The following is a 14,451-nucleotide window of genomic DNA, read 5'->3' as shown; positions in this document are numbered from 1 at the left end:
AACGTTTATTTGACGTATATCACTTGACGCGGGCGCGCGTACGATCAGCCGACGTATCGCTACGATTGTCGCTAGCACTCCTTGTAGGCTATGTGTGACTGTAATGGAATTTAAATTAGATATCTATTTTCCATGATTATATTTTCATTTACACAGGAAGTAAGGTAAGTATTTAATCTTTTTAACTTACTTCTCATCAACGAATTCTTTAACTTCTGGTGATAAAAATAAGAATAAAGTATCACCAGGGTACGTGTATAGGGAAAAGTTGTTTAGAATGTTGACTTTGGCAACATATGTGAAGATGAATTATCGTGATATCTTGTTCTGGGTGATTCGATGGAATGACAGGAAGCAACTCGAGATAGTTGATTAATATACTTTTGATATCAGTTGTAGCTACTTGATGTACATTTTTATGTAAAAATGCACGATTTACATAAAATAATAGCAGCTGTGTGTTGTATACACATATACGCGAATGGGACTCGCAGGGGATGATTGAAGACTGTCTTGTAATTGGTCAATATTTTATTTATTCCTTCCCTTTAGTTTATATAATCTGTTCATTCGAAGAATCTTTGGGAGAATCCCCGTAAAACTATATATGTTATAGGAAATACGTTCCTTTTTACAATTTATACCACATACACAATAATAATAATAATAATAATAATAATAATAATAATAATAATAATAATAATAATAATAATAATAATAATAATAATAATAATAATAATAATAATAATAATAATAATAATAATAATAATAATAATAATAATAATAATAATAATAATAATAATAATAATAATAATAATAATAATAATAATAATAATAATAATAATAATAATAATAATAATAATAATAATAATAATAATAATAATAATAATAATAATAATAATAATAATAATAATAATAATAATAATAATAATAATAATAATAATAATAATAATAATAATAATAATAATAATAATAATAATAATAATAATAATAATAATAATAATAATAATAATAATAATAATAATAATAATAATAATAATAATAATAATAATAATAATAATAATAATAATAATAATAATAATAATAATAATAATAATAATAATAATAATAATAATAATAATAATAATAATAATAATAATAATAATAATAATAATAATAATAATAATAATAATAATAATAATAATAATAATAATAATAATAATAATAATAATAATAATAATAATAATAATAATAATAATAATAATAATAATAATAATAATAATAATAATAATAATAATAATAATAATAATAATAATAATAATAATAATAATAATAATAATAATAATAATAATAATAATAATAATAATAATAATAATAATAATAATAATAATAATAATAATAATAATAATAATAATAATAATAATAATAATAAAATTAATAAGAATATAATGATAATCACAAAATTTAAAAAATGATGACACAACGATTTCATCTGATGATTCGAAGGAACAGAAACACCGTTCTTTTCAAATCACCGAAGTTCAGCATCGTAGGCCCAAGTAACGAGGAAGTATTGTTGGGTGACCACTCCGAAGGCGCCGCGCGTGTATGTCCATTTCCAGATTGCGTTTGAAATCAAAGTTAAAAGAAGAGATGATCGAAATATACATAAAATAATATTACATTAAGAAAACAAAGACTTTCTAGAGTAATTACTAATAATTGATTGTAATGCTAATTTTGGTCAGCGTCGTTGATGCTCTCTTCGTTCTCCTCTTCCTCGATCGTGGGGTCGTAGGCCTTCATGATCGCAAGCAGCTCTTTCCGCTTGCTGTCGATTGCGCTATTTATCTTCTCCTCGTCCGCGATACCCGGAAGGAGAATCTGCCTGTTCAACGTGTACACAGATTTGCAGAAATATTGTATGTCCAGCGTCTTGGAGTTTCTGACCTTCACTTGGAAGTACAACAGAACGATAAACTGTATGTCCACGTCAGAGGGTTCGATGACTGTCGGGCCCTTAGTAAAGCTTCCGGTTAGAATGTCCCTCTCCCCGATAGATCCTTTCTGGGCCACAATGAATTCGCTATTCTTCTCCGTCGCGCCAGTCATGCTTGCGATCAGAGTGGTGATAGTCTGCATGTGGCTCAGCAGCTCCGTCGTTACGATAACGACTCTAGTGAACGTGCCGCGTGATCCGATGTTCTTAGATTGGTCGTTCTTGTCAGTGTTAGTCACCGCCGACGGCGTTATCACCGCGTATAAAACGGCAAATTCTGCGGGCACGCATTGAGCTATCAATTTGCCGATGTTGAACAGTACCGTTTTCTGCTTGTAAAACTCCAAACACAGTAGCGGATGGTTTTTCCTGTCCTTCAGCTTTTGAATACAGGCCACGATGATGTCATGGCGGTTCCTATTGTTATTCGCAATCGCAGCTGTGGAGGATATGGTGTTTCCCTTTACCGACCGCAGACGAAGCGCCGGCGAGATCACTCGCGGCACCAAGGTTGGCATTGGCAAGCAAGTCTCTCTCAGCTGTTCCTCGCGACCACACACGATCATTGAAATCACGAACGTGAGCCAGGTATTCAAACTAGGGTACTCGTTCATCAGATCCTCATACTTGGTCTGATACATGTTGCACAGCAACTGAATGCAGAGTTTCGGAGTGCTCATAATGGGACTGTACATATATAGCGTGTACATGTAGTCTGCGTTGTCGAGTAGCGTCATTGCCTCAATTTTGGCAAGATCTGCCTTGAGCACATTTCGTTTGGCTTCGTTTAGGCACTCCGCGAGATTCGGCGTACATATCATGCCACTCGTTCCCGACATCACGGCTGGTTGTTGTTGACTCTTCCCCGCCGGCGTTTGACGTTGCTTGTAAAACATGCTGTCGGTTGTGATGCGATCTATAAAGCGAGCAGCAAATACAACAAATTGCAGTATTAGAACCTTAAATAAGTATATCTACCGCTATTTCAGGTGAGAGAATCAGGTTGAGATGTTGAAAGTAGAATGACACCAGACAACAATGGACTACAATTTATCGTACGACATATAGGAAGTCAGTTTATCATTATAGATAGTCATTATCTCGAGCACCATCAACACCATCATGACGACTAGCAAATCCAAAACACCGATGCACTGCCTGGTATCGCTGGGCGAACAGCAGTTGCGCGACTCAGCGTTCGATATCAGGCCGACACGATATTGATACCTGGTGAAACCTCAGAATTATGCGACTCCGATGTGGAGACCGATCTTGCATCTTTCCTTGATACTGCTAACGTACCTGCTGCAACACGACAAGGTGCCCGACGCGTATTGCATTTACCCACGCTAGTCTACAACATCGACTGCATACTGCGATGCAGAGAGGTCGGAGAGGCACCCGTACTTTACGTTGCTAGATTTCCGAGAAAGTACATACCAATGCATAGAGAGTTCGCCGAATACGTTGTTCAAATCGATGACATATGCTCGGACTATCGTGGATGGCAGCCGATGATACACCGAATCCTAACAGCTTTTTTAAGATTGAAAATCTTGTAGGTTTCGTTCGGCTAAAAGCGTGAGGTAGGTAAGTGTGACGAAAATTCTCGGGATCCCGCAACCATTCAGGATTCCCGAAAATTTTCGGGACTCTCACACACCTCTAATTGTAATATAAATGTAAACCAAAGTAGCTGAGAAAGCTAATAAAAAATCAATCAATCAATACACCGAATCATAACAACCTGGTACGCACCAGCCGCCAATAAATCCTACATCGACGCGTCAAACGTGCTCAAATCGAACATTTACATCGACTTTAAAATTAATTTTCATGACTATAATGAAATAGTCCCCCTTCAATAAAATTCTTATACAAAATTATTTTTTTTCAATTTTTTATCTTCAAAAAAGCTTTATCATTTTTTTTATTATTTAGTGTTTTTAATGCTAATAAATAAATAATTTTTTAAAAACAACATATGTGGAGATGAACTATCGTGATACATATGTTGTTCTGGGTGATACGATGAAATGACAGGAAACAACTCGAGATAGTTGATTAATATCCTTTTTATTTCAGTGGTATGTAGCTACTTTATGTACAGGATCTCTGATTGTTTTCATTTAAAAATACACGATTTACATAAAAGAATAGCAGCCGTGTGTTGTATATGTATACGTGAGTGAATGGGACTCGCGAGGGATGATTGAAGACTGTCTTGTAATTGGTCAATATTTTATTTATTCCTTCACTTTAGTTTAAACAATTTGTTCATTCGAAGGATCTTCGTGAGAATCCCCGTAAAACTGAATATGTTATAGTAAATACGTTCCTTTTTACAATTTATACCATATACACAATAATAGTAATAATAATAATAAAATTAATAATAAAATTAATAAGAATATAATGATAATGACGATGAGATGGTGATAATTAATAATAATAATAATCAGATTAATAATAATGCAAGCCTAAGGCGCAAAACAAACAAAAGACGTAGGGTATACGACATAGTGAAACCGCCTCCACATTTTTTTCAGCCGACAGTATTTACCTATTTTTTTCTTTTTCGTCTACGCAATTTACAAACCGTTCGTCGGCTGCGCAAAAATCTCTCTCTCTCTCTCTCTCTCTCTCTTTCTCTCTATTTCTCTGCACCGCGATTCACTCCTCTCTCTCTCTTTCTCTCCTTTTCTTTTTCGCGTTTCACTACCATCGAAGGGGTTGTCTCTCACTCACTCTCGTTCTTAAGCTGAGATTACTATAAAATACATAAAAAAAGCACAGGGCAGAGACCATCAGGAACGACTGATCGGAACGCAGACGCCTACATTTTGGAAACGCAAGTTCATCAACTGTATACATACAAAGAGGAAACGTGCGAAGATAAAACCAGAGATCACTGGATCACAAATTGACCATTATCAAGAACGAGGCACAACGTGGAATGGAAAAGTTTCTGTTTATGTGAGCTGAATTTCTGTGAACCTATCGTGAACATTGATCGTGAACATTCAACAAAAACTGCATAAAAATGTATTAAATTATATTTTTACGTTGCTCTTGAAATTGATGAGTTTATCAGTTATTTCACATCACATTATTTTAAACTAGATTCGTTCAATGTAATTTTTACAATATCGTGAAAAATGTACCGTTAGATCGTGCTTGTTATTTCAACATTATACATATAGAATTCATTTAGTGTTAATATAATTTTCCCTTTTAAACACATCTCGAAACAAGAAATACATCACTTAGACCACTTTCATAATTATGAGCACATATGATCTCATATGATCTCATGAGGCACAATAGTCCCCGTGTCTCTTTTCCTGTTCGTGAAACAGTTTCTTTGGATGCCTACCCAAAACTCTAGGTACGAGATTGCAATTTCCGATTGGAAAAAGGAAAACTGCGAGCGTCGAGCTTCTCGGACACCGTTTTTTCCATCAGGAAGACAGTGGATGCTCGTCATCGATTCTCGATACGGGCAACCATGATCGGTTGCAACTTGCAATCACGATTGATTGCAACGTTTTTCCTAGCTGTCTGTTCAAGAGAGGGAAGCTCGGAAAGTCGATCTAAGCAACAATGAAAAGACTCGAATTCACATTTTTTCTCTCTCTGTTTTCAACGTGTTTCCAAGCGTTGGCGAGGGCTGTTCGAAATATCAGCCGCTACCGAGTCTCTACCCAGCGTTCCGCGCCAATAAATACAATAATTAATAGTTAACGTTAATAATTACAATAAATAAAAAGCAGGTAAGTAATTATCTTTCGTTAAGCGAGTTTGGTCTCTCCTTGGTGCGGTTGCCATTCTATGTGTCTCATTATTGCTCTTTGCCTCCACTCGACTGTTTCTCTCGGTCATTCTCTCGTTGTACGCTCACGTCGACTGATTTTTAATCGGCGATTCTTTCAAACATTTTCAACTAGTGGAAAATACGCTGCCGTATGGTGTTGTCGTTTCTAGAAGATAAAGATATGGTAATACTAACATGCAATGCAACACATATGGTAATCCGAGCTTTCTTATATTTTGGATAAAACAGAAATACAGGCACTGAAAAAATATAAAAATACCTTGTTCTAAAATGGATCTCGAAAGTCTGTCCACTCCGTGTATAAAATATAGAAAAGTCTGATTAGACTGCGTACGTTTCCGGAGATCGCCACCCTTCGATTCATAAAATTCCATCTTCACCCTTGAATGATCGAATGGAGTGCTCACATTTCTTATAAAGAGAATTTCCACAATATTCAACATATAATAACGTTGTTGTTCAATATCCTTTCAAAACAAATATATTAATTATAAACCAGTCGACCAATCAAGTCTAAAACAATTGTATATTTAGTGTACAAACAGAGCAAGGGTTTCATCGACAAACTAGCAAATTAAATTTTACAAAAGTTCACGAAACATCGCAGTCCAATTACAAACCTCGAAACACGCGGCAACGATTTTCTTTCGTAATAAATAGACTTTCCACCAAGCCAGCAACAAAATCGCAAAAATCCCTGAAACAAGACGCCGCCGTGAGCGTATTAAACACAGTCACGCTCTCTCTCTCTCTCTCTCTCTCTCTCTCTCTCTCTCTCTCTCTCTCTCTCTCTCTCTCTCTCTCTCTCTCTCTCTCACTCGCATCCACCCTTTCAATCCTGCGAATCTGTTTGCTCGTTTCGTTTGCTCGTCTGTCTGGCCGTCTCTTTGAGATGATCTCTGTGTTGGGCGTGTGGCGGATCGGCGCGCAATTTCACGACGAAAAAAAAAATCGGGACCCTGACGAGTGGAGGGTAGGCCCTTTAGAAAAAGAAAAAGGAGACCGAGAGAACCTTTGTTCTATTTTTCACTTGTTGTCTTCGCTCGTCTTCGGTCGATCTTCGTGAGCTGAAAGCTACCCTTCGAATCGTCCGCAGAGTCCACCCCCTCGCGCGCCGATCGCGTCACGCAGTAATTAATTAAATTGCTCGTTGCGTCGCTAATTGTCAGCACGCTAATTATTGCGGTCTCCGATGCACGAATTTAACGCGCCTAATTTTGTACGTCTGAATTAGAACGAGAGTTTGTAATTTTCATGAATGGGCCAAAATGTAGTTTTCGCAGTCTTGTAATGTTTTTATTGCTGGTAGATTTGTTTATAGACAGCGGATTTTATGCATTTTCAACAATGAGTGGGTGTAATTTAAAATAGTACAAACACTAGAAGAGTTTAGAAATATTGTTATATTATTTTCAACCTGTTAAAATATGTTAGAAAAGAAAATAAAGGTGCATTTCACTCCAGTTTGCATTTATGAAGAAATTGGTTGGGTGGAATATAAAACAGCGAAGATTTAACAAATTCAAGAATGCAAACAAAGTCATTAGGGGATGAAATTAATTTTTATGTTATTCCTGCTTCCCACAATGAATGCAAAACATTCTTGTTTTGAAGAAATTGGTTAGGTGGAACATACTATAAAACAGTGAAGATTGAACAAATTCAAGAATGTAGTAACGTTGCTTTTTAATGTAACAAAGTCGTTAAGGGATGAAATCAATTTTTATGTTATTCCTGCTTCCCACAATGAATGCAAAGCATTTTTGTTTTGAAGAAATTGGTTGGGTGGAATATACTATAAAACAGTGAAGATTTAACAAATTCAAGAATGTAGTAACGTTGCTTTTAATGTAACAAAGTCGTTAAGGGATGAAACCAATTTTTCCGTTATTCTTGCTTCCCACAATCCATGCAAAACATTGTTATTTTGCATAAAGATCCGCGGTCTGGCGGTGAGAAATCGTGAAAATTGATATTTGATTTAAGTACGTTGATTGTTATTGACCCGAAACATATAATTTTGTACAGGCTACAATTCCGAGGAAATTGCCATGATGTAAAGCCGCAGAGACCGCAAGAATTATCGTGCCGAGTGGAAATCGCCGGCTCGAAAAGGAGTCCTCTGTGTCCCTTAGCTGTGTAGCTTTTGCGTTCACGGGCAATTTTGAGGTAATTCCGCGGATTTGCGACAGCGTGTCCTCCCCAGCAACGTCGGAACAATAACAGTTGGCACGTAGAGAGAGGGCCCACAAAGTTCTCCTTGAATCACGGCAACGCGACAGACCGGAATAATCGGGTGGCACGCAGTTGTGACCGTATACGAGAGTATAGTAAAATAATTATTATATAATACTATTAATATAATAATATAATTATGATTGCATGTCCTATGTATACATATATATATACTCGTAAGTGTTGTCCATGGTGTGTTTTATTTCCTTTCTTTTCCTCCTTCTGTATGTATATATGTATAAGAAATATATTACAAATTACGTCGGCGTTAACGGGCAAAAGAAAAGAAAAGAAGACGAAGAGAAGAAAATGAAACGTGTGTACGTGTGTGCGAAAGAAATAAAGATGGGGAAACAGAAGAACGACGAAGAGCCGAATCTTCGAGGATTATTATAATACAATATGTATATGTAGATAATATATAATATATATATACGCTCGACGGATAGCCGTCGTCGGAACCATAGAACGTAACTCGGAACTCGAGAATAAAACGTAAAAGGAAACAAAAAAAGAAAAGAACGTATCATTTTCTGCTGCTGCGTTTAGGTACAATATACAATTTTTGTCGTTGCGACGTGCATTGCTTCGTGAAACCGTAATTTCTTCTCGCTCTCACTCTTTCTCACTCTCATCTCCCCCGTCCCATAAAAAGACACACGGTACCCCCATTCTCTCGTGTCTCTCGCGAACACCTCCATTCACTCGCGTATAAATATACCGGATAGAAGAAAACTAGTAACGATCATAGTACCAATAACTCAATAATAATATGATAATAATAATAATAATAATAGTAATAATAATAAAATTAAATATAAAGATAGCGATAATAGTGACAATATAATTGGATAATACGCGTGACAATAAAAATTTCTTAAAACAAGTCGAAACAGGGTGAGGTGGAAGAGAACGGTAAAGGAGAGAAAATTTCGAATCCGATCCAGGAGAGGATACAAATGGGTATAAAACAATGGTTCGAATTGTCCCCTATGTAGCAATAGTAACCGCAGCACCCATTTTCATCTTTGGAGGTCAAGCTCGCGAAGAAATTAGTCTGCGACGGACTGAACGAAGGAGAGACGAACAGAAAAAGCACAGAGACCAAAATATGAAAATTAATTAAACGTGCACACGGTTGTCGAATCGGTGACACAGCTGATCGCACACAGACACGTTGCTTTCTCGTAACAGGATCGTGGGGGACACGCGATCGACAACCATAATATCGCCGGGACAACGGCGGACGAGACCCGAGGCCTGATATTTATACGTATCCGCTATAAATATGTGTCTCGAAAATATCAAAACTTTCTTTTTTAATAGACTTTTCTGTTTCTTCTTCTTCTTCTTTCTTCCGAGCTTTTATACTATTCTTTTTTATTCTTTCTCTCTCACTTCAAATCCTCGTTCAGCCACTTTGTGCACGTGTGTGTGTGTCTGTTCGCACACGAGGTAGAAAATTGTATCCCGTGAACCATTGGACCGCGATTAGAGTAACTCTATGGGCCCGCGGGGTCTCGTCCAACCGGCCCGGTGATAGTAAATGATGTTCTCGGTGGTACTAAACAATTCTCTTGGCGATCGTGGGGAGAGTGTAGAAGTCGGCTCTAGTCAGTCACTATAGTGTTAGAATCATGCTTTTCTTAACAACTTTGATCGTGGTTATCGATTATAATAAAAAATTGTAAATTTGACCACTATCATGCATTAATTTAAAACAATTCGTTTAACACAAGAAAAATAACATTGACGCGATGTGTTCTGAATTTGTAATCAAAATGAAGGTTCTCTGATAAAATATTTATAAAACCGTGGCAACAAGTTCGGTATCTTTCTCGAAGTGTGGTGTAGCCTTTCGATTACTTGCTACAAACTAGGCCACAAAAATCTATATATTGTATTTTTAAAAGAGGGAACACCTAATTCAACACATACACAATTGGTGTTCCTGCTATTCACCCTATCACAACAATATTGAACAAATTCCTTTTAGAAATTCCAATATTCGTGTTACAACGAGTACAATATACCAACCACGTTTAAACAATTTCGAGCCGCTTCTACAACACTCTCCTCTCACTCTCGTTCTCACCAAATCCACTTTCGGAAAAAGATCATCCCAACTCTCGTGCCTCGTATACATTAATCTCATCGCTCCCTCGGCAGTTTCGAGAACCCATAAACGTCCTCGATCAGTCGAGCCCACGTAATCATTCTCTCTCGCTTCAACCATTCGTCGGCGAAATTAACGAGAAAGGCCGCGAGAACGGAAAAGCGTGTAACGCAAAAAAGAAAGCGGAAGAATAGTAGACGAGCGAACGAAAAGAATATCGAGAGAAAGTCTGTTGAATCTGGTGTTGCGACCAAGAACCAAAAAAAAAAAACGTAACGGTATACGTGTACGGAAAAAGAGAGAAAGAACGCAAACTGAACCTTTCATCGTGTTGTTCTTCTTTCCTATTTTCTCATTTTTCGTTTTGTTTCTTTTTTTAGTTGTTGTTGTTGGTTTTCGTTCTACACGCGCATCGTCGAAAGTAAAAAGAACCATTATACAAGACGGTAAAAGTGTCTCTCCGTGAGTGAAACGTCGTTAAACTGTACCGTGTTAGTATATTTTTTTTCTTCTTCATCTCTTTATTACTTAAATATCTTTTTTATTCTTCTTACGCTTTTTTACCAGAAATTTCCTGATTCTCGATAAGATTTGTGGTAGCAAAAATTGGGGCGGGCCGGCCAGACGCGCGGTGTCGCGACGTCGGGCCGCCCTCAAGGCGGCGGCACTCGCAAATACCTATTTACAAAAATATACACATGAGCAACTCGCTTATCCGTTTACGCTTCTATCTTTGTTTTCGTCGATTTAGCGATCGCGAACCTCCTCAAGGAGGGCGCACGGTCCTTTAGGTATTTAATTGTTATTTGCATCCCTTATCGTCTTGTTTCTCCTTCTCGTGTGTCGTATACCATCCCTGGCAGAAGATATTCCATCAAAACCAGTCTAGATTGCGGATCTTTATGTAAAACAATCATTCTCATCATTGTTTAATCCTTTCATTTTCTTTTGATGTTTCACCTCCGCATTTCACGAATACGATTACTGAACGATTGACTCGATAGACAACGCTCTTGAGAATCAAACATTTTATTGTGGATGAATTTTATTCGGAGAATAGTGGAAGTGTTCGTGAATTGATTTACTTTGATTTCTTCATCATTGCCTGTGCCCTTAACATTAAACGCACCAACCCCTAAAACTAACTGACAAATGTTGCCTTGTAAAAACAACAACATTGAATGTAATCAGAATTTCGGCAATGTTTATTACAACAGATGTTTCAATAGGGAAATTCACTTCACAATTTTCTGCGCATGCATTCTTCAGTTAGTTCCAGTAAGTTTAGTTTTAAATAATTACGCAAACATTTAATTTATTCAATGAAACGATATCTGCCAGGTTTAGTATGTCTGTCGTCGCTTTCTCTCTTTGCTTCCCCTCTTGCTTGCCATTCATCCCTCTCGTCTTACTGTAATCGCGATACGTATTAAACTTCGTGTCTGTACGCGTGTGTCTGTGTATGTATACTCGTATGTCGTTTTTAGTCTGTACCGTGTTCGTGTGTGTGGTAATGCGCTATACGTTATAATTATCTGAATATTCTTTTTTATTTTCTTATTTCGTGCATCTCCTCGCTAGAACCTCTACTTTATTTCCCCTTGTTTAAACGCTAAGTAATGTAAATAATATGTATTGGGTGTATTCCTCCCCTCTGTCTCCACCGTTCCGCGTGCTCTCTTCATCATATCTGTTCATCCTTGTTGCGTAGTCTGTCTAATCTAAAAAAACGTCACCGTTTTTTCTGCCCCCCTCTTCTCTATCCGGCCCCCCTCCCCCCTTTTTATTCCGTAACCTATCTACAAAAGAGCCTAGCATCCTTCTTGGACACTCGGTGAATATATTTATAATTTATATATATATATATATAAATATTTATAGAATATTTTTGTTAATAGTGTCGTCGATTGTGATCGACGGTTGATCTTGTTGCTCGCGCGCCTAGCGCGTCTCTCTCCGCTCCTTTCAATTTTTCTCTCCCTCTGTCCCTCTCTTTTCCTCCCCCACCCCACATTCTTTCCAATTTATTTTCTTGCTTACTTCTCAATGTGTTTGTTTTCAGCTAAAAACGAAAAACGCGGTTGAATGCGTTCACGCGTTGGTTCTCTCTCTTCGTTATTAAATATATATATATTTATATATTTATAATTATTTATATATTTATATAGGTAATAAACTATATGCATATTATGTATATATTTATATATCCATTGTGTATTCGTCGCACTCGAATCGCCGAGACGAGACTCATGCTTCAGGTAACGTCGGCTTCGGCGCACCGTGAAGCGAGAACACACGGGCGCTTCTGTGGCACTTCTTCTTCTTCTTCCCCTTTATCCTCTTCCATCCCCTCGTAATGATACACTCGCATCGTTGACATATACTCTTCTCCGATCCGTTGTTAATTTTTGCAAACTGAGGAACATGAGAAAACTATTTCTTCTCCGGTCGAACTCACTTTGTTGATCCTCTTCGTGTCTTCGCGTGTTCGTTGCTCTTCAGTGTCGTCTTCAGGGTCGTCGACCGGGGTGTCTCCTCTTCTTGAAAAATAACGTGACACAAGAAGAATCTCTTCCAGTTGTTCAAGTTCTTTAAAGAACTTTCAGGGAGTTGTTCGGTCGTTTGAATTACTACTCGAAGAGCACGATGATGAGCTCTGCTGTTCAACAGACTTGGTAGATTGAGAGAGGGACTCTCAACGCGCGCGCGATCCTTCTCGCGACCGAATACTCTACCCCGTGACCACCGAATCCCCTGTCCTCACCCCAACAGCCCTTGACTGCCGAGGGCGATGACGCTCGACTTCTTCTACTCCTTCTGATTTGTTTATGGTTCTTCTTGTTCTTCTCTCTCTTCACTGGAGGAATTTTCTCTTCTCTAGCACATCAATCTCTCTGGTAACTCGCACCGCGTTTTAAGCCCCGCGATAACACTGTCCTTTCTTTCTTTCTTTCTTGCGATCGGTTTTACGTGAACATCGTTGGATACGTGGCCATGTTCTGCGGCAGAGAAGTTATGTAGTTGGGGGTGGGTGGTCGGGGGCTGTGCCACTGTGGTCAGAGATCACGAAGCTTCTTTATGCCGGCTTGAACGTAGCGCACCAGGTCCCGCAGAGAACTCTTCAGGGTCAGGGGTCCTAGCTTCTCGTCAAGCTCGATGAAGAAGTCTGGAAAAATCGAAAAGAAATATTCAAGCTCCGAAAAGAAATATTCAAGGAAGTAAAATTACTCTGTCATACAACGTTTTCGAAAACCATTGATTTTTGTAATAATGCATGATTTTGATGAAAAATGAGGTGTCACGCGAGAACTAAACATTAAAGACAGTTCAGGTTTGAGTGAAAAGCTAGAGGGGACTCTCCTCTATATATCTACATAGTCAATTATATTTTTTTGTACTTTCTAATAATTGTAAATGCTTGTTAAAGTTTCAAAAAGAGCTGACGCGGGTACTTTATACGCTCTATTTTTGTCTTTATGTGAAAAATCCTCTATCTATCAGGTTGGCAAATAAGTTCGTTCGGTTTTTTAGAGTGGAATAAATCACAAAAACCGAACGAACTTATTTGCCAACCCAATAGCCGGAAGTTACTATACAGCATTAAATTCTACAGACATTTCTGGTCAAGAAAATGGTGATTGACAGCTTGTGATTTGGTTTCCGAATGCCAAACTCTACAAGAATCAGGCAACATTGATTTCTGAACAAATTCGGTGTTGTACAGCGTAATTAAAAATCAATTCACCTCTATGCTTATCCGTCACCAGAGCATGCGCCTGGTCCCACAGTTCATGGCCGTTTAACATCAAATTGAACTGATAGTTTTGCTTGGCCATGGCGTTGTAGACACCGAAGGGGACGCTGACGTACGGGGCTGCCTGTGCTTGACCGGAAGCAGCCCCTCGGTTCGCCAATTCTCCGCTGCTGTACCCAGAACTTTGGCTGCCAACAGAGCCTACAGACCCAGCTGGCGAAGGTGTCGGTGACAGAGACGGCGTCCCTTGGCCCTCTGGTTGCACAGGTGTCGCCTGAGCTGCTTGCTGAAAAATCACAAAACAGAACCACACGATAAATCCCCTACCTCAAACACAAGAACCATAGAAAGGACATTGTCCGTTCTGACGCTGAAGAGCCTTACCCTGATGCGGAACGAAGATCTTACCTTCTGATGGTACTCCGTCAGAAGCTTCTGGGTCTGTTTGACTTCCGGTTTATGCATATGGAACAGTTTCAAGTAGATGAGGGACTGGCAAAAGAGGCTGTAAGAACACGTGAAAGTTAGAGGGG

The 14,451-nt window shown here is 38.0% G+C and overlaps 2 protein-coding genes across 9 annotated transcripts in view; both read right to left on the bottom strand.

Annotated features, from left to right (window-relative positions):
• Positions 1 to 1,463: 1,463 nt before the first annotated feature.
• On the bottom strand, positions 1,464 to 4,047 carry LOC143210144 (uncharacterized). Its single transcript, XM_076426725.1, has 2 exons — positions 2,957 to 4,047; positions 1,464 to 2,894 (listed from the first exon to the last, which is right to left on the bottom strand). The coding sequence occupies exon 2, from the start codon at positions 2,872 to 2,874 to the stop codon at positions 1,714 to 1,716; it is 1,161 nt and encodes a 386-aa protein (XP_076282840.1). The 5' UTR covers positions 2,875 to 2,894; positions 2,957 to 4,047; the 3' UTR covers positions 1,464 to 1,713.
• A 6,479-nt stretch (positions 4,048 to 10,526) lies between these two features.
• The window catches only part of Lilli (AF4/FMR2 family member lilliputian), a 292,861-nt gene continuing 288,936 nt past the window's right edge, over positions 10,527 to 14,451 (bottom strand). For all 8 annotated transcript variants that reach the window (XM_076426703.1, XM_076426705.1, XM_076426706.1 and 5 more), the window contains 3 exons: positions 14,327 to 14,423; positions 13,910 to 14,204; positions 10,527 to 13,330 (listed from right to left, as the gene is read on the bottom strand). In XM_076426703.1, the coding sequence (XP_076282818.1) occupies positions 13,221 to 13,330; positions 13,910 to 14,204; positions 14,327 to 14,423 (502 nt within the window). In that variant the 3' untranslated portion in view covers positions 10,527 to 13,220. The remainder of the gene's footprint in view (positions 13,331 to 13,909; positions 14,205 to 14,326; positions 14,424 to 14,451) is intronic.

This window comes from Lasioglossum baleicum, chromosome 6 (genome assembly GCF_051020765.1).
Source record: "Lasioglossum baleicum chromosome 6, iyLasBale1, whole genome shotgun sequence".
In the NCBI taxonomy this organism is placed as follows: Eukaryota; Metazoa; Arthropoda; class Insecta; order Hymenoptera; family Halictidae; genus Lasioglossum; species Lasioglossum baleicum.
The sequence above is the reverse complement of the archived record's forward strand: the minus strand, read 5'-3'. Positions and strand labels throughout refer to the sequence as shown.